This window comes from Saccopteryx bilineata, chromosome 2 (assembly GCF_036850765.1).
Source record: "Saccopteryx bilineata isolate mSacBil1 chromosome 2, mSacBil1_pri_phased_curated, whole genome shotgun sequence".
NCBI lineage: Eukaryota > Metazoa > Chordata > Mammalia > Chiroptera > Emballonuridae > Saccopteryx > Saccopteryx bilineata.
Genome location: NC_089491.1, coordinates 371,753,709 through 371,772,921, shown reverse-complemented (window position 1 = coordinate 371,772,921; position 19,213 = coordinate 371,753,709). Strand labels below are relative to the sequence as shown.

Sequence of the window (19,213 nt, the reverse complement as noted above, 5' to 3'; positions counted from 1 at the left end):
CTAAGCCAGGTGTGGCATGATCAGAGTGGCATTTCCAAAGCATTTTGATGGTGCCCTGCAGAATGGATTGGAGGTGGCAGGAGTAGACATGTGAGATGAATTAGGATGCTTTTATAATAGTAGTTCAGAGGGGAGAGGATGGTGTTTTGAACATGGAGCTAGAGAGAGGAGGGATGTGTTGGAGAAATCTGATTTGTTGCATGTGGAGGAGGGGGCGGTGGGCAAGCTTGAGGACAATACTAAGTTGCTTGTTTCCTTTGCAGCGGAAGGCAGGCAGATTGCTGCTAACATGAGGGGTATTGGGATGATGCCCAATGACATTCCTGAGTGGAAGAAGCATGCCTTTGGGGGCAATAAAGCTTCTTATGGAAAAAAGACCCAAATGTCAATCATTGAGCAGAGAGAGAGCCTTCCCATCTACAAACTGAAGGAGCAGCTGGTCCAGGTGAGAAGCCTTTTTATGATGTATGATGTATTAGTGGGTGAATAGGGGTATTTTTTAAGAGCAGGATGACTTGTTTTAATTGAAATTAGCTAGACAGGTATGTGTACATGTGAAGTGGCTTTCCCAAAGGCGATAGGGATAAAAACAAAACATTTTCAAGTACTTAAAATACATATTAGCCTACACATATTTTTCCTATGAGAAAATAAATCTTTTGAACTGGGGACCCTAGAGCAGTTCCAAGTGGACAGAGTATTGTGTTGCACAGACAACAGCTTTGGTCATTACAAAGAATGGGGATGCTCGGCCAGCAGTGCCTTCGAGTCCTGTGTTAGTAGATGTGTAGGTTGATGGCAATCCTTTGCTGTTATGAACAGCGTAGGAAGAAGATGACTATTGGGGGTGAGGCCTTGGAGATTTGGGAGTGACAGTAAAAGGAATAGTGTGTATATACCTTTTTATTTAGTGTTGAACTCTTCAACTATATGCATGTAAAACTTTAAAAAGTTATACATAGGCCCTGGTTGGGTAGCTTAGTTGTTTAGAGCATCGTCCCAAGATGCCAAGGTTGCAGGTTTGATCCCCGATCAAGGCACAAACAAGAATCAACCAATGAATGCATAAGTAAGTGGAACAACAAATCAATGTTTCTCTCTCCCACTCCCTCTCTCTTTTCCTCTCTCCTCATCTTCCCTCCCCCTCCATCTCTTCCTCTCTCTTTAAAAACAATAAATAAATTTTAAAAAGTAATATGTATATGTTAAGGAGATCTGGTGATAGTTTATGCTTTAGCATCCTCTTTATGTTTTTATGAACTTAAGAAAACCAATAAATTTAAATAAATAAATTTGAGTCAGAAAAAGAATACCTGTAAAGTTTAACGTTTTCAACTGGTTATACATACAATTAAAAAAGCATCACCCATAGAAAAATCATTAATATTTTTTCTATGCATGATTAAAAATAATATAAACCCTGGATGTAATTTTACCCTGTGTATACTACTGCATCCTGTTTAGTGTTAGAATGTAAGCATTAATTCTTTTACTCCAGAATAATGTGTGGCATACTTTAATGACCGTATTTGTATTCTTTTGCTTGCAGGCTGTCCATGATAATCAGATCCTGATTGTTATCGGAGAGACAGGATCTGGGAAGACAACACAGATCACCCAGTACCTGGCAGAGGCGGGCTACACTTCCAGGGGCAAGATTGGATGTACACAGCCCAGAAGAGTGGCAGCAATGTCGGTGGCCAAAAGAGTGTCAGAGGAGTTTGGTTGTTGCTTAGGCCAAGAGGTGAGTGGGTAACAAAGCTGTTCTGTAAATGCCTGAAGAAAGGGTAAAGGGAGGGAAGGTTCGCATTGTAATCATTTATCTGTTTAGAGTCAAGTCTAAGATTGATTTTCTATGAGGGAAACACTGTACATATTAGTTAAATTCTTACCTATTAAGATTACAGGTAACAATCACTGGGTGAAATCTTGCCTGGTGATTGAATGGAAGAGGTTTGTGTTTAAGGTTTTCAACTTCTGTTCTGCTTTAGGTGGGCTATACCATTCGGTTTGAGGACTGTACCAGTCCCGAAACAGTCATCAAGTATATGACAGACGGGATGTTGCTCCGGGAGTGCTTGATTGACCCTGACCTCACTCAGTATGCGATCATCATGTTGGATGAGGCACACGAGAGAACAATTCACACTGATGTGCTCTTTGGATTGTTGAAGAAGGTAACTTTGGTGACTCTTCTAGCTGTTGGGAACTGAATTCTGGGAATTGGATTTGAGTACCTTTGCCTTTTGGATAGTCCTTTTTAGTAAGCTGCATTGCATTTCCCTTTAGACAGTTCAGAAAAGACAGGATATGAAGCTGATTGTCACCTCAGCTACCTTGGATGCAGTGAAGTTTTCTCAGTACTTCTATGAAGCGCCCATCTTCACCATCCCCGGTCGAACCTATCCTGTGGAAATACTGTACACAAAGGAACCTGAGACAGATTATCTGGATGCCAGCTTGATCACTGTCATGCAGATCCATTTAACAGAACCACCAGGTAGAAGAATGAGCATTTTCCCTCTTAGGCCAAAAGTCTTGATGTGGATTTCTTTTTCACTCAGCTTTTTAAAAATGCCAAGGTTGTGGGTTTGATCTTCGGTCAGGGCACATACAGGAATCAACCAATGAATGCATGAGTTAAGTGGGACAACAAATTGTTGTTTCTCTCTCTCTCTCTTTCTTTGTCCCTCTTTCTCTCTCTCTTACTCTTTCTCTCTCTCTTACTCTTTCTCTCTCTCTCTCCTTCCCTTCCTCTTTCCCTTCCTCTTTCTGTAAAATCAATTAAAAAAATTTAAACATAGACACAAATTATAAATAGATAAACAGTAAACATGGACAGATGAAAACCTCTTGATTTATTGGAGGTTGGGATTTGAGTGTGTTTTTCTTTTTTTTAATTTAGAAATTAAATTTAATGGGGTAACATTGATCAGTAAGAGTGATTATTGATCAGTGGGGTGACATTGATCAATAAAGTTTCAAGTAAACATTTCTGTAGCATTTGAGCTGTCGATTGTGTTGTGTGCCCATCACCCAAAGTCAAATTATTTTCCATTACCGTATATTTGTCCCTCTTTACTCCCCACCCCGAACCCCTTAGTGTGTTTTCTGTCATTTGGAGTTCTATTAATGTCACTATGGCCTTTGGATGGAACACACACAGAAAGTAAATTAATGCTCCTGTTATTTATTTATGTATTGATTTAAAGAAAGGATTGCGAGAGAGAGAGAGAGAAAGAAAGGGGAGTAGGGAGGAGCAGGAAGCATCAACACATAGTAGTTGCTTCCATATATGCCTTAACTGGGCAAGTTCAGGGTTTTGATTCAGCGACCTCAGTGTTCTAGGTCGACTCTGCACCATCACAGGTCAGGCTTCTTTTCTCTTCTTAGGTGACATCCTAGTCTTCCTGACTGGTCAGGAAGAGATTGACACTGCCTGTGAGATCCTGTATGAAAGAATGAAATCTCTGGGACCTGACGTTCCAGAGTTGATTATCCTCCCAGTGTACTCAGCTCTTCCCAGTGAGATGCAGACCCGAATCTTTGACCCCGCTCCGCCCGGCAGCAGAAAGGTAACTCTGGGCAGAAGAGAAGCTCCCTTGTGTTCTGAAACTGTGTGGTCCGTGCAGCTGGCCCTAATGGGATCGCTTAGATGTATGTAAGTCTTTTTTTTTTTTTTCTGTAAGGACTGTCAGGCTACAAACCATTCTTAGTGCCCACTGTTCTGAGCACTGAGCGTAGAAATAGCCACTTCCTCTTTGCCCTGAGGTCACAGGCGCAGCAGGGCAGTGTAAGTCTTATTTATTATGTTTTAGAGACTGGTTCAGCCAGTTAATGAAGGAGGGTTTTGTATTTGACCCCTGCTCCTCCTCCTGTCCTTTTCTTCATTTGACAAATATTTTTTCAGCATCTTTCAGGTTTTGGGGTAGACACCAGAATGGCAGTCTGAGGACGGGCCTCTTTCTGCATTGAGGCATCCACCAGTGGATAGGCCTTTAATGTATAGTGCTAAAGTGCTGGTGGTGCTCTGAATCTCCAGAGGGGAGAACGCGTGGGTGTTCAGCTAAGACAGAAGGGCAGGAGGACACGCATTCTAGTAGACAGAATAACCTAGAGGTGAGAGTGTAGTCATATCAGGGAACTGTGTAGTTCCAGTAGCTGGAACTGACTGAGTGTATATATGAGATGATGGGAAGGGAGACAGATGGATTTTTTTAAGTAACAGCTTTATTGGGGTATAATTTACATACCATGCAATATACCCTTTTAAAGTTTACAATTCAGTGATTTTAGTGTACAGGGATTCACAGAATTGTTAACCATTAATTGCTACAATTTTAGAACAATTTCATCACCCCCAAAAGAAACCCTGTTACCCTTTAGCAGTCACTCCCCATTCACCCCTCTACTCAGCCTCTGGGACCACTAATCAACTATCTCTATGAATTTGCCTATTCTGAATGTTTCATATAAGTGGGGTCATATAATATGTGATTCTTGGTAACTACTTTTGACAGCATGTTTTCAAGGTTCATACATGTTCTAGTGTCTATAAGTACTTCATTTCCTATTATTGCCAAATAATATTTTATTGTAGATTATTTATCTACATCCAAAATACAGATATACCCATTTTGTTTATCCTTTCAATGATGAACATTTGGGTTTTTTCATTTTAGTTATTAAGAATGCTGCTATGAACATTTATGTACAAGTTTTTTGTTTTTTTTTTCATTTTTCTGAAGCTGGAAACAGGGAGAGACAGCCAGACAGACTCCCGCATGCGCCCAACTGGGATCCACCCGGCACGCCCACCAGGGGCGATGCTCTGCCCACCAGGGGGCGATGCTCTGCCCATCCTGGGCGTCGCCATGTTGCGACCAGAGCCACTCTAGCGCCTGAGGCAGAGGCCACAGAGCCATCCCCAGCGCCCGGGCCATCTTTGCTCCAACGGAGCCTTGGCTGCAGGAGGGGAGGAGAGAGACAGAGAGGGAAAGCGCGGCGGAGGGGTGGAGAAGCAAATGGGCGCTTCTCCTGTGTGCCCTGGCCGGAATCGAACCCGGGTCCTCCGCACGCTAGGCTGACGCTCTACCGCTGAGCCAACCGGCCAGGGCCTATGTACAAGTTTTTGTGTGGACATATGTTTTCATTTCTGTAGGAATGGAAGACAGATGGATTTGAGTAACATTAAAGAGTTAGACTGGACAAGACATAGTGGGTGCCTGGAAATGTAGGAGAGAAGGGCAGGGGAGAAATCAAGAATGACTCCCAGGTTTCTGGCTTGAGCGGCTGGATGGAAGATGGTGCTGAGGAGGAAAACAGGGAGGAGGGGCAGGTTTGGAGGGAAGGATGGTGATTCCTTCTGTTCAGTTCCTGATGATTAGACTTCTTCTTGAGAGGGTTTTTGCAGCTCAGTGGCAGGTAGAAGCCTTTAAGGGCCGGTAAGGTGCTGGCATAATGCGGGATGTTCTGGTGCCTCCTAGCAATGATTTTTTTCCAGGCAATTGTGTTTTATTAGCTGAACCTCTGGGTAAAAGAGCAGTGGCAGTGCCAAGCTGAGACCAATAATCTTCTAGATCACATACACTGCTGCATACACACAGACTGTGAAATTCCTCTGCTGCCTCATGCTTCATTTTATGATTAGAAGAAGAAAAACTCCCTCTTGTTTCACATACACAAACAGCCCATTTTTTAGTCCAGATGTCCCTGTGGGGCAAGAAAAATCTCATTTTGCACTGGCACATGTGATGCCAGGAAGTCTCTGCTTTCCCAGGGTGCTAGAAAATTAAAATTGTAGTAATCAACACTGGATCTAGAAAATGAGATATGTAGCCATTTGCACCAAATGAAATTGGCTTTGATTGGCCTTTGCTTTTTCCCATTCCACTTTTCCTCTCAGGTACGAGTCCCCTTTCCCCCAAGCTAACCCTTAAGAGGAAGGCACCTCCTCTTCCTGCTCTTTTGAAGCCAAACTGAGATTAAGTGCTATCCAATCCTCTAGAGAGGGAGATAACTGCACACTCTTTTGGGAAGATATTTGAGTTTGGATATCCTGTCTCATACCTCAGGGCTGAACCTGGTTAGCTCAGTCTAGCCGTGTTCCTCTCCTCTGCAGGTCGTGATTGCCACCAACATTGCAGAGACATCACTGACTATCGACGGCATCTACTATGTGGTGGACCCTGGATTTGTGAAGCAGAAAGTGTACAATTCCAAGACAGGAATCGATCAGCTTGTGGTGACTCCCATTTCTCAGGTATGACAGCTGCCAACAGATTTCCTGAAAATCCCAGTTAGGGCCTTTCTGAAATTTTTTATGGTTTTGAACTTTATTGTTTTCAAAGATGAACTTTTAAGATACTGGGTGCTTTCATGAGATAAGGAAGATTCTGTGGTGTTTGTTTTTAATCTTTAGAATAGTGTTTGAACATTAAAACGCCCCATCAAGTTTGAACTTAAAAAAAAAAGTTTGAATTCTAGCACCATAAATGAGCTAATGATAGGTAGTAAGACTATATATATATATATATATATGTTTTTAAGTACTGTATTAGCCAGGGATATCTGATATAGTAACAGGTCAAGAGATGATAGTGTGTTTCTTTGGTAATTATGGAATAATTTCTGGCCTAAATAATATTTAAAAATCATTAACTTGATTATCCTTTTTTTTAAACTCTTTATTTTATTTTATTTTTTTACAGAGACAGAGAGAGTCAGAGTGAGGGATAGACAGGGACAGACAGACAGGAACAGAGAGATGAGAAGCATCAATTATTAGTTTTTCGTTGTGCATTGCGACACCTTAGTTGTTCATTGATTGCTTTCTCATATGTGCCTTGACCATGGGCCTTCAGTGGACCGAGTAACCCCTTGCTTGAGCCAGCGACCTTGGGTCCAAGCTGGTGAATATTTGCTCAAACCAGATGAGCCCACACTCAAGCTGGCTACCTCGGGGTCTCAAACCTGGGTCTTCCGCATCCCAGTCCGACGCTCTATCCACTGCGCCACCGCCTGGTCAGGCTGATTATCCTTTTTGAGTGAAGTGGCCACAATGTATCCAAAATTTAAAAGATCATCTCTTAACAGTTCCAATATATCTAAAGTTAAAAATGATTGAATACATAGCTAAAAGTAATGCAAGCCCAGGCCGGATAGCTTGGTTGGTTACAGCTTTGTCCTGAAGCACAGAGGTTGCTGGTTTGATCCTTGGTCAGGGCACATACAGGAACAAATCGAGGTTCCTGTCTCTGTCTCTCCCTTCCTCTCTCGCTGAAATCAATAAATTAAAATAAAATAAAGATAATGGAAAAGGATGTTCTCTGAAGCACTGTTTTTTAGAGGAAACATGGAAAAGTTCCCTCAAAAGGAAAGTAATTTAATAAAACATGATACTTCCATGCCATACAATATTATGTGGCATTAACGTGCTGGTGTGTATCTATATTTAATGACATAAACATAAAACTGTGATAAATTATTTGAAAAAAATGAGCTACAAAATAGCAGGAATAATATAATCCAATTTTTGTTTAAAAATAGATGTTGTGTACTTCTGCACAGTGTATGAATCCACTGGAGACTTGAAAACGTAGTTGAAATGTTAGTTGAGGTTATTTCTCGGTGGTGCTGCTGGTTACTGTGCTCATGGGCAAAGTGCATTTTTTTCTTTATACTTCTATCTATTGTTTTAGAATAAGAGGCATAGATTACTTTCATAATTTATAAAACTACCAGGCTATTTTCGTTTTGAAACTTAATTGTAGCCAACACTTGCAGGGTACTTAGTAATTGCCTTACCAGGCACTGTCCTAGGTACTTTTACTTACATGCACTCATGTTCTTGTGTTGATACTTTGTGTTGGACATTATTATTATCCTCATTTCACAGATGAGACTGAGGCACAGAGAAATTAAGGTCACACAGCTGGGGGAGCCAGGATTTGAACTGGGTAGTCTGGCCCCAGTGTGTGTGCTCTGTATCACTTGGGGTGGTGCAGGCAACTCACAGTGATCAGAAATTAGTTACACTTGCCCTCTCAGATTTGGAAAGATATCTGTAGAATGCTGTGCAGTCTACCACCATGTGTGATTGTTGTGTGCCTTTGTGTGGTTAGTCACCTTTCATACTACATCCTTTGTTTGGAGCTGGAATAGGAATTTATAAATCCTGAAACTGTAAGGCAGGTAATTTTGTCAAAAAATGGTTAAACTACATATATATATATATATATATATATATATATATATATATATATATATATATTAAATTATTATTATCATCATTATTATTATTATTTTAGTGAGAGTAGGGGAGATACAGAGACAGACTCCCGCATGCACCCTGACTGGAATTCACCTGGCAACCTGCATCTGGGGATGATGCTCTTGTCCATCTGGGGCCGATGCTCTTGTCCATCTGGAGCCATGCTTGTAATTGAACTATTTTTAGTGCCTGAGGCGGAGGCTCCATGGAGCCATCCTCAGTGATGGACTCAAACTATTTGAGCTGAGCTGTAGCTGTGGAAGGGGAAGAGAGCGAGAAAGAAGAGGGATGGAGAGTGGGGAGAAGGAGATAGTCGCCTCTCCTCTGTGCCCTGACCAGGAATCAAACCCAGGACTTCTACATGCCAGGTCAGCACTCTGCTGCCAGGGCCTATATATATATTTAAAATTTTTATTTATTGATTTTAGAGAGAGAGAAACAGTGCATTTGTTGGTTGATTCTTATATGTGCCTGACTGGGGATTAAACCTGCAATCTTGGTGTATTGGGATGACACTCTAATAAACTGAGCTGTCCGGCAGGGCTATATATATATATTATATATATATATTTTTCCATTTTTCTGAAGCTGGAAACAGGGAGAGACAGTCAGACAGATTCCCGCATGCGCCTGACCGGGATCCACCCGGCACGCCCACCAGGGGCGATGCTCTGCCCACCAGGGGGCAATGCTCTGCCCATCCTGGGCGTCGCCATGTTGCGACCAGAGCCACTCTAGCGCCTGAGGCAGAGGCCACAGAGCCATCCCCAGCGCCCGGGCCATCTTTGCTCCAATGGAGCCTTGGCTGCCGGAGGGGAAGAGAGAGACAGAGAGGAAAGCGCGGCGGAGGGGTGGAGAAGCAGATGGGCGCTTCTCCTGTGTGCCCTGGCCGGGAATCGAACCCGGGTCCTCCGCACGCTAGGCCGACGCTCTACCGCTGAGCCAACTGGCCAGGGCTATATTTTTTTTAATTTCAAAAATTAGCCCTGGCCGGTTGGCTCAGTGGTAGAGCGTTGGCCTGGCGTGCAGGAGTCCCGGGTTCGATATCCAGCCAGGGCACACAGGAGAAGCGCCCATCTGCTTCTTCACCCCTCCCCCTCTCCTTCCTCTCTGTCTCTCTCTTCCCCTCCCGCAGCCAAGGCTCCATTGGAGCAAAGTTGGCCCAGGCGCTGAGGATGGCTCCATGGCCTCTGCCTCAGGCGCTAGAATGGCTCTGGTTGCAACAGAGCAATGCCCCAGATGAGCAGAGCATCGCCCCCTGGTGGGCATGCTGGGTGGATCCTAGTTGGGCGCATGAGGGAGTCTGTCTGACTGCCTCCCCGTTTTCAACTTCAGAAAAGTACAAAAAAAATTTTTTTTTTTTCAAAAAATGTACAAAAATGATACTATATAGCCTGACTGGGAGGTGGCGCAATGGATAGAGCGTCGGACTGGGATGCAAAGGACCCAGGTTCAAGACCCCGAGGTCGCCAGCTTGAGCATGGGCTCATCTGGTTTGAGCAAGGCTTACCAGCTTGGGCCCAAGGTCGCTGGCTTATTCAGTCTGCTGTAGCCTCTGGTCAAGGCACATACGTACGAGAAAGCAATCAACGAATAACTAAGGTGCCACAATGAAGAATTGATGCTTCTCATCTCTCTCTCTTCCTGTCTGTCCCTCTCTCTCACTCTCTGTCACAAAATAAATAACTAAATAAAAAAAAAAAAAATGATACTATATTATTTCTAGGAGTAGAAAAAATTTTAAATTACCCCTAGTCCACTGTCATCATTTTGATATTCTTCTTGTCCATCTTTTTTCATGTTTGTTTCTTTCATGGTTATAATTCTAATAGTCTAATAAGTATATTTTGTATATTTTATGTTTAAGTATTTAATTTTCCTGAATATTAAGGTAATACATGTTGGATTAGGTAATCCAATATTGGATATCGATAAAGTATTGTATATAGAACCCATCTGTAAGCCTACTGTCAGAGTTAGCTATTAACATTTTAGGGTATTTTTTTCTAGCTTTTCCTTCTGGTAGCTATACTGTATCACAAAGATTTTATTGTATTATTATTATATATGTTTTTGGTATTTTTCTGAAGTTGCGGGAGGGGAAGAGAGATACAGAGAGGAAGGAGATGGGGAGGGGTGGAGAAGCAGATGGGCGCTTTTCCTGTGTGCCCTGACCGAGAATCGAACCCGGGACTCCTGCACGCCAGGCCGACGCTCTTATTTTATTATTTTTTTACAGAGAGAGAGAGAGAGGGAGAGAGAGAGAGAGAGGGATAGATAGGGACAGACAGACAGGAACAGAGAGAGATGAGAAGCATCAATCATCAATTTTTTGTTGTGACACCTTAGTTGTTCATCGATTGCGTTCTCATATGTGCCTTGACCGTGGGCCTTCAGCAGACCGAGTAACCCCTTGCTTGAGCCAGCGACCTTGGGTCCAAGCTGGTGAGCTTTTGCTCAAACCAGATGAGCCCGCGCTCAAGCTGGCGACCTTGGGGTCTCGAACCTGGGTCCTCTGCATCCCAGTCCGACGCTCTATCTCTGCGCCACCGCCTGGTCAGGCAAGATTTTATATTTTTTAACAAAATGAGTATTTTGCTTTTTCACCTATGTGAGTGAATATTTCCTTCTGGCATTGAGCATCTCAAACCAATGATGTCTACAGTCATCATTGGTATATTAATTCTTTATTTAGTTCACTTACATAACTGTGGGGATAGCATTTTGTTATCTTGTTTTATGCTTTTATGTTGTGCCACACTATTTTAAAGGTACATTTCTGCCTTTCTGTACTCTTTACAATATTTCTTCCATTTTCTTTGTTTGTATATATTTACTTCACTTGAACAAACTTTCCTGAAATTCTGAGTGTTGGAGAGAGGATGATAATATCATTGGTAGTCTTGGAAAGGATCCTAAATGAAGTGAAATAAACCCCATTTCGGATTTTGCCAGTGGTAGCCAAGTGCCCCTCCTTTTTTTTAAGTGAGAGGAAGGGAAATATAGAGACAGTTTTCTACATGTGCCCCCACCAGGATCCACCCAGCAACCCCCGTCTGGGGCCGATGCTCGTCTCAACAGAGCTATCCTGAGCACCTGAGGCTGATGCTCTGACCAACCAAGCTATCTTCAGCACCCGGGGCTGACGCTTGTACCAATCAAGCCACTGGCTGCAAGAGAAGAAGAGAAAGAGAAGGGGGAGAGAGAAGGGAAGAGAAGTAGATGGTTGCTTCTCATGTATGCCCTGACCAGGGATTGAACCTGGGATGTCTGCATACTAGGCCAGTGCTCTATCCACTGAGCCAAGTGGCCAGGGCCAAGTGCCCCTCTTTTAACAGATTTCCTGGATAAGGCTATTAAATGATGTTTATCAGATGTGTTACTTTTATATGTGCGCCCTTCCAGGCTCAGGCAAAGCAACGAGCTGGCAGAGCTGGGAGAACAGGCCCAGGGAAGTGTTACAGGCTGTACACGGAACGTGCCTACCGAGATGAGATGCTGACCACCAATGTGCCGGAAATACAGAGAACCAACTTAGCAAGCACAGTGCTCTCGCTCAAGGTAGAAATCACTGTCTGGCTAGAATGGGTTGGTGAATAGTCTGATTCTATGGCTTTAGTAATAGTCCGATTCTATGGCCTTAGTAAATGGATCTCAGTTTTATGAATCTTGTGAGATACTTTGGTAACCTCATAAGAACTAGCTAGTCCCTTTGAGTGAAATGCAAATGACTGTGATAACAGCCTATTCACTGTGGGTCTGGTGCTAAGTTGGCATGTCTGCTGTGAACACACATTTTTTCCTTACCGGAATAACCAACAGAATGTTTGGTTATAAAAGATTTTGGTTAGAAGCATTTTCTTTTTTTTTTTTTTTTTTTTTCATTTTTCTGAAGCTGGAAACAGGGAGAGACAGTCAGACAGACTCCCGCATGCGCCCGACCGGGATCCACCCGGCACGCCCACCAGGGGCGGTGCTCTGCCCCCCAGGGGGCGATGCTCTGCCCATCCTGGGCGTCGCCATATTGCGACCAGAGCCACTCTAGCGCCTGAGGCAGAGGCCACAGAGCCATGCCCAGCGCCCGGGCCATCTCTGCTCCAATGGAGCCTTGGCTGCGGGAGGGGAAGAGAGAGACAGAGAGGAAAGCGCGGCGGAGGGGTGGAGAAGCAAATGGGCGCTTCTCCTGTGTGCCCTGGCCGGGAATCGAACCTGGGTCCTCCGCACGCTAGGCCGACGCTCTACCGCTGAGCCAACCGGCCAGGGCCTAGAAGCATTTTCTAAAGAGATATTAGAAAAATCTAATCAGTGCCGAAGTGGACACACTTTCTTCATCCCTTTGGCTTTCAGATCCAATTCTGTTCTTTTAGAACGGAAGCAAAACTCCCAGTCCAAAAACTTTGCAAAGGGAACTATCAGAGATTTCAGACTGGCCCTCTGGGAGCTTGGTTTTCATTCCGAATCATTGCTCTTCCTTTCTCGGTCCCCAGTGAGGACCTTCATTCTCCTTTGGCAGAGGGAGCCACAAGAGTAATTTTCCAGATGATGGCACACTCTCCTGCTCCCCCTCCCCCCGTCACTGATGCTGCCCTGGAGCCCTGGCGCTTTTACTGGTGCAGACTGCTCTGTTGTAATTTATTATTCATTCCCTGGAAGAGAGGCTAAAACAGAGCTTCAGTAACAAACTTGCTCCACTCTCTGGAGTAGGAACAGAGAGGCATCTGTGGCTCAAACTTCTGCTCCAGGTTGTGTGTCCTTGGCAAATTTACCTGCTTGGCCCTGTTTTCTGTATTCTCTCAAAAGGGGGCTGCTATTAGTATCTGTTGCAAACATAAATGAGATAATGCAGATAAAGGCACTTGGCACAGTGCTTACTGATTGCTAACATAATTTCTTGTAGTTATTATTCATTCAATAAACATTTTATTGAGCACCTGCTGTGTTTGTGGTCACGATCAGTTTATGGGAAAGATATAGAAAGCTTAGGTCCTACCACATCACCCTATACACTTGGATAATGCATCATTTATTTGTTTCTCTTATTCATTAAATTAGCTAACAAATGTATTGGTTGCCTACTTTGTGCCAGGCATGCAGATTCTACTGCATTGTCGTAGTTTTGTGTCCATGTGTCTCACCAGGGGCAGTATGTTAGTCATTTTTATGTCCCAGCAATTGAAATGGTACATGATGCTTCCTAGAAGCACAGTAGAAATTATGTGTGTAAGAGACAGGTCAAGCTGGTATATTATCTTATTTAAATTATGGTGAAATGTACAACACATTACCATTGTTACCTTTTTTTTTTTTAGCGAGTGAGAGACGGGGACAGACAAAAAGGGAGAGAGATGAGAAGCATCAGCTCGTGGTTGTGGCACTTTAGTTGTTCATTGATTGCTTTCTCATATGTGCCATGACCAGGGGAGTGGGGGGCTCTAGTCAAGCTAGTGACCCCTTGGGCTCAAGCCAGCGACCATTGGGTCATGTGTATGAGCCTGTGCTCAAGCAAGCCACCTCGGGGTTTCAAACCTGGGTCCTCAGTGTCCCAGGTTGACGCTCTGTCCACTGTGCTCCCACCTGGTCAGGCCCATTGTTACCTTTTTAAAAAAACACAATTCAGTGGCATTAAGTACATTCACAATGTTGTGCAGTCATCACCACTATCCATTTCCATAAGGTTTTCATCATCCCAAACAAACTTTTTACCCATTAAACTAAACTATCCCTTTTCCCCTCCCTCCAGCACCTGGTAATCATTATTCTACTTTCTGTCTCTATGAATTTCCCTCATATAAGTGGAATCAAATAATATTTGTCTTTTTGTATCTGATTTATTTTAGTTAGCATAATGGTTTCAAGGTTCATGTAGCATGTGTTAGAATTTCATTCCTTTTTAAGGGTGAATAATATACCATACTTTGTTTATCCATCATCTATCTGTTGATGGATATTTGGGTGGTTTTTATCTTTTGGCTATTATGAATAATGCTGCTGTGAACATTAGTGTACAAGTATCTTTTTTAAAAATTTTTATTTATTTCACAGAGGGTGGGGGGAGCAAGAAGTATCAACTCATAGTTGCTTCACTTGAGTTGTTCATTGAATGCTTATTGTATGTGCCTTGACCAGGCAAACCTAGGCCTTTGAACCAGCAACCTCAGTGTTCCAGGTGGACACCTCATCAACTGCTTCACCACATGTCAGGCTGAGGGAATGTCTTTTAAAGTTTCCTAAGAAAGTATATGCTTTCTACTAGTCTGTGTTTTGTGTGGCCCAGCCCTGGAGGTTGCTGCTGATCTTGCGATGGCTTCCTAATTGCAGTTGAAGAAACAGAAAGGAAAGCGACAGGTAGAAAGCAGGCTGGCCCTCCCATCACACACTTTTCTTTCCTTCTGTTCTAGGCCATGGGCATCAATGACCTGCTGTCCTTTGATTTCATGGATGCTCCACCAATGGAAACCTTGATCACAGCCATGGAGCAGCTATACACACTGGGAGCCCTGGATGATGAGGGCCTGCTTACTCGCCTAGGCCGCAGGGTAAGGGACATATTTCTGGTGCTTTTGAGAAGATTCCCTAGCCAGTCTACCATACTCTTCGTTTTGTGCAAAATCAAGCTCTGAGGCCCTGGATAAGCTTTGAGTACAATTCTAGATGCCTGTTCTTTAACCTGGATTTTCCACTGTCACTTAGAACTGTTTCTTTACAGAAAAAGAAATTTTATCCCCAGTTTTATCTTGGGATATGTTATTGAGTCTAGCCTTAATTTTAAAAGTTGTCTGCAAGATTTCTTCCTACTGCAACAGTAGTTATGTTCTTGGTCACATATATTTCATTGAGATTTCTTTGGGAAATAAAAGAATAACATCTTCTGATAGAGACTGGCAGCCAGCCTCATCATGCTTGGGTAAACCTCCTACGGTCTGTTGACCACTTCGATGAGTGTCTCACATTGGCAAGTCCAGCTGGGTTTTCCATGGGGAAGCAATTGTAGTTTCTTCTTCTCCCTCTAGATGGCAGAATTCCCTCTGGAACCAATGCTGTGCAAAATGCTGATCATGTCTGTGCATCTGGGCTGCAGTGAGGAAATGCTGACCATTGTGTCCATGCTGTCTGTGCAGAATGTCTTCTACAGGCCCAAGGTAGGGAGTTCAGACCCATGTTCAAATGGGGATGTGGTGGTGAAGTTTGCTGAGATCAGCTATTGCCACTCCACTGCTTAATGTGGACGCTTGACAGAGCCAAGTAGGGCTCTTGGAACTTCTGGTTATTCAATTAGTAGCTGCTGGGTGGAAAATGATCTTTTTTCCCCATGGTTTGGCAGGATAAACAAGCCCTCGCTGATCAGAAGAAGGCCAAATTCCACCAGACTGAAGGAGACCACCTGACCCTGCTGGCCGTGTACAACTCTTGGAAGAACAACAAGTTCTCCAACCCGTGGTGCTATGAGAACTTTATCCAGGCCCGTTCTCTGCGCCGGGCCCAGGACATTCGCAAGCAGATGTTGGGCATAATGGACAGGTAACATCTGGTGTCTTTCCCCTCCATTTGAGTGAACTTCCTTGAATGTCATGTCTGTACATCTCTGATTGTACCTGTGGAGCTGTGGACTCCTCCCGTGACCCCTCTCCTTCAGCTTTTCCATCTTTGTGACACTCCTCCCCACGCAAGGGGGCACCTGAGAATTGCTGCAGAAAGTTCCCGAGAGGAAGATGATTTATTTTTGTTGAAAAAGTCTCTTTGTTTACAAGCACCTGGAGCATTATTAGTCAAATTAATTAAAAGTCTCTGGCTCTGTGCATCCATCATGTCCACTGGGCAGAGCTGCTCCTGTAGTATCCTTTGGACTGGAAGAAGGCGTGGTGCCTTCTCTCGGGACCCAGAATGAGGATGTTGGGCATCATCATTCTGGAAGATAGAACCTCTAAAAACAGTTGTCTCACATCTTTGTCCTCTCCTGATTTATTCTGATAGACACAAGCTGGATGTGGTTTCTTGTGGTAAGTCCACAGTCCGAGTGCAGAAGGCCATCTGCAGCGGGTTCTTCCGAAACGCTGCCAAGAAAGACCCGCAGGAGGGTTACCGAACACTGATCGACCAGCAGGTGGTCTACATCCACCCTTCCAGTGCTCTCTTTAACAGGCAGCCGGAATGGTAGGTGGCAGGCCGCCGGTCTGGGAGCTGTCCCGGCAGAGAGAACCTGTACATGAGTTTGTATTTTGTGTTTGTCTTCACTCACCCCTAGCACCTCCTGTTCTAACATGCTTATGTTCCTAGGAGAGCAGAAGCCTGAATTAGGCACCATCGGACCCTTTGAGGGAAATAAAATCATGGGATTGAGAGCTAGGAAGGATCTTAGAGATCATTTAGAGAGGTGATTTTTTAAGAAAATTATTTTAAAGTTGCATTTAAAAAAAATGATAATCTTACCTACTGTAATATAAAACTGATTTAAAATCACTGTGTCCCCATGGTAGAAGGGTTGGAGTAACAGAGCCCTGCCTGCTTGGCTTTCCCCATCTCCTGTGGCAGCCCATGGGCCTCCTCTTCAGGGCCCTAGAGTTCTGTGGAGACAGCCTGAAAACATACTTGCCCATTTCACAGAGAGGAAAGTGAGTCCAGAGAAGGGATGTGATTGGCTCTGTGTCAATTAACTAGTCGGAACCAGAGCCAGGGCTAGAACACATTATCCTGACATCTTTCTTGTAGTTGGAGGTGTGCAGCCTCCTCAGTATTGGAGTGTGGTTGTCATAAAGAGAGACTGCAGTCTTCTGAGGGGTCAGGCAGGAGAGCAAAGAGGGTAAAATGCGTGCTCAGCTGTGGCCCATTAGGGACAGGGTGACCGGAGTGGGGCCTGTGTCCAAGGCCTGAGCTTCTCTCTCTCCCACTCAGGGTGGTATACCATGAGCTGGTGCTGACCACGAAGGAGTACATGCGTGAGGTCACCACCATTGACCCCCGGTGGCTTGTGGAGTTTGCTCCTGCCTTCTTCAAGGTCTCCGACCCGACCAAGCTAAGCAAGCAGAAGAAGCAGCAGCGTCTTGAACCCTTGTACAACCGCTACGAGGAGCCCAATGCCTGGAGAATATCCCGGGCCTTCCGGCGTCGCTGAAAGCAACACTCGCTTTCCTCCTGCAGCAGTGGCCCAGGGCTTGAGTGCACTCTTTTTGGTGATCCAGTGACTGAATACTTAACTGGACATTTTCTGAACTTAATTTGCATTTCTTCCCTCGTGGTAAAATAGAAACAACGGTTTTTTTCTGGTTTGACCAGAGCCTCCAGCCCCCACTCCCCCAGTCACTGGGGCCACCTGGGGCTCACAGCCAACACGAGGGTACACTGCGTCATCTCCAGCAAAGGGGCAACTTGTGCATCCCTGGGATGGGAAACGGGCATCTGACACCTGGACCTGCAGACTGATAGATGCAGTGAGGCTGATGCCCGCGCTGGTGCTCTGGAGGAGAGAGCCACAAAGCTCCCTGAAAGTGGTGGCCCCACTTCCTGCCCCTGTCCAGCCCCTGTACTTTCATTTGACCTCCTGAAAATATTTATTTTCTTAAAGAAACAAAAATGGTTTTCGGTGACGTTTTCTTTTAGTTGAAAGGTTAGGAAATTGGCCTGGGCTCAGGGTGAGGAGATTTATTATTTGTGGCTTTGGTGCACAAGGTGGGGAGTCCCATGAAACCAGAGCCCAGGCCTACTTGGGTTTAGAGGTGACGCACAGCCCAGACCTCCAGTCTTACCTTAGCACCCGTGCTAGGCTGGCCGTGTCATGATCGGACCGCCCCGTGATTAACCACGCCCATGCACAGGCTCTCAGATCTGGCGCCTGAGTGGTTACAGATGCCACATACTGGAATGGAGAAGGCTCTCCCACCTTTACTACACTTGCCATGTGTAGTGTGTCCTATTTCCTTTTGAAACTTGCTAATAATGACAAAGCTTTTACTTTATTTTCTTTCACCTGAGGTCCTTAATGGGCTTTAACAAAGGATTTTTATGGTCAAAGCCTTCCCTTCCCTGTCCCAAACAGAAAACCACACAAACTTCTCAGAGCCCGTTTGTGCTGCCCAGCATTTGTACTCTGGGTCTCGCACCGAGTGGTTTGCTCCCAGCATTCGGTTGGGGAATAACCACCTCCCTATGCCCTTCCCAGATTTTTGGAAGCTCTTGACTAGGAAGAACACGAGGCAGGTGCTGTCAGAGCAGGCTGCAGGGCGTCTGGAAAGCTGCTCTGGATGTGGAGCTTGTTTAGAGGCCCCTGGGGAATTGGGCCATTGTATGTTACAGCCTGCACCATCCCCATTCTGGTAAATTCTGAAATTATGTAAATACTAGAACTAGCATAAAATTGTGCACCAGCCACTAAAAGAGACTGTACGACATTCTAGGAAATGAAGGAATGTAGGCTGTCGTTGGGTGGCAGGCAAATCCCCCTGAAGACACAATTCACAAAATGCAGTGGAGAGGAATACAGGCCAGGGAGTCTGCTGACTGAGGTTCCTGCCCCTTTTTGAGCTGATTGTGCGCCTCTGGCTCCGTGTGAGTTTGCTCCTCAGGAAGCCCAGGCCTGCAATTAAAGGCAGGGGGATGTATGTGTGCTAACAGTTAAGGCCTTAGGGGGAGAAGACAGTGTGGGGGCTGACAAAGGAATCCGAAAGGGCAGCGGGGGCTGGGTATCCAGCTCCCCAATCTTTATTCCAGCCTAGGTCTTTCCAGTTCGGAACAAACTTGGCTTTGTGGCCCATCTGTCCCAGCTCAGTGACCAGCACTGATGGCATTGGCACCTCTGAGGTCATAATTCCTGAAGATGGAGTTTTGGGATTTAAGCTCAGGCTGAGAAGGGGATGTTTAACAGGCCAAGGTGAAAGCCAGGGCCAGTCATCTTTCTGGTTTGGTGTTCAAAAAGAAGGACCCTCGTTCTGTGGATGTTCCTTGAACATC

General features: G+C 44.7%; 1 protein-coding gene and 1 non-coding gene across 2 annotated transcripts in view; one reads left to right on the top strand and one right to left on the bottom strand.

Moving 5' to 3' along the window:
* The window catches only part of DHX8 (DEAH-box helicase 8), a 31,518-nt gene extending 13,659 nt beyond the window's left edge, over window positions 1-17,859 (top strand). The window contains exons 12-23 of the mRNA XM_066263516.1: window positions 264-445; window positions 1,550-1,744; window positions 1,992-2,177; window positions 2,290-2,500; window positions 3,394-3,575; window positions 6,122-6,262; window positions 11,678-11,833; window positions 14,671-14,808; window positions 15,283-15,411; window positions 15,594-15,790; window positions 16,244-16,423; window positions 17,162-17,859. Coding sequence (XP_066119613.1) covers window positions 264-445; window positions 1,550-1,744; window positions 1,992-2,177; window positions 2,290-2,500; window positions 3,394-3,575; window positions 6,122-6,262; window positions 11,678-11,833; window positions 14,671-14,808; window positions 15,283-15,411; window positions 15,594-15,790; window positions 16,244-16,423; window positions 17,162-17,381 — 2,117 coding nt within the window. The 3' untranslated portion in view covers window positions 17,382-17,859. The remainder of the gene's footprint in view (window positions 1-263; window positions 446-1,549; window positions 1,745-1,991; window positions 2,178-2,289; window positions 2,501-3,393; window positions 3,576-6,121; window positions 6,263-11,677; window positions 11,834-14,670; window positions 14,809-15,282; window positions 15,412-15,593; window positions 15,791-16,243; window positions 16,424-17,161) is intronic.
* On the bottom strand, window positions 3,690-3,825 carry LOC136327523 (small nucleolar RNA SNORA43). The gene has a single exon (XR_010729722.1). It is a non-coding gene; the product is annotated as a small nucleolar RNA SNORA43 (small nucleolar RNA).
* Window positions 17,860-19,213: the final 1,354 nt, after the last annotated feature.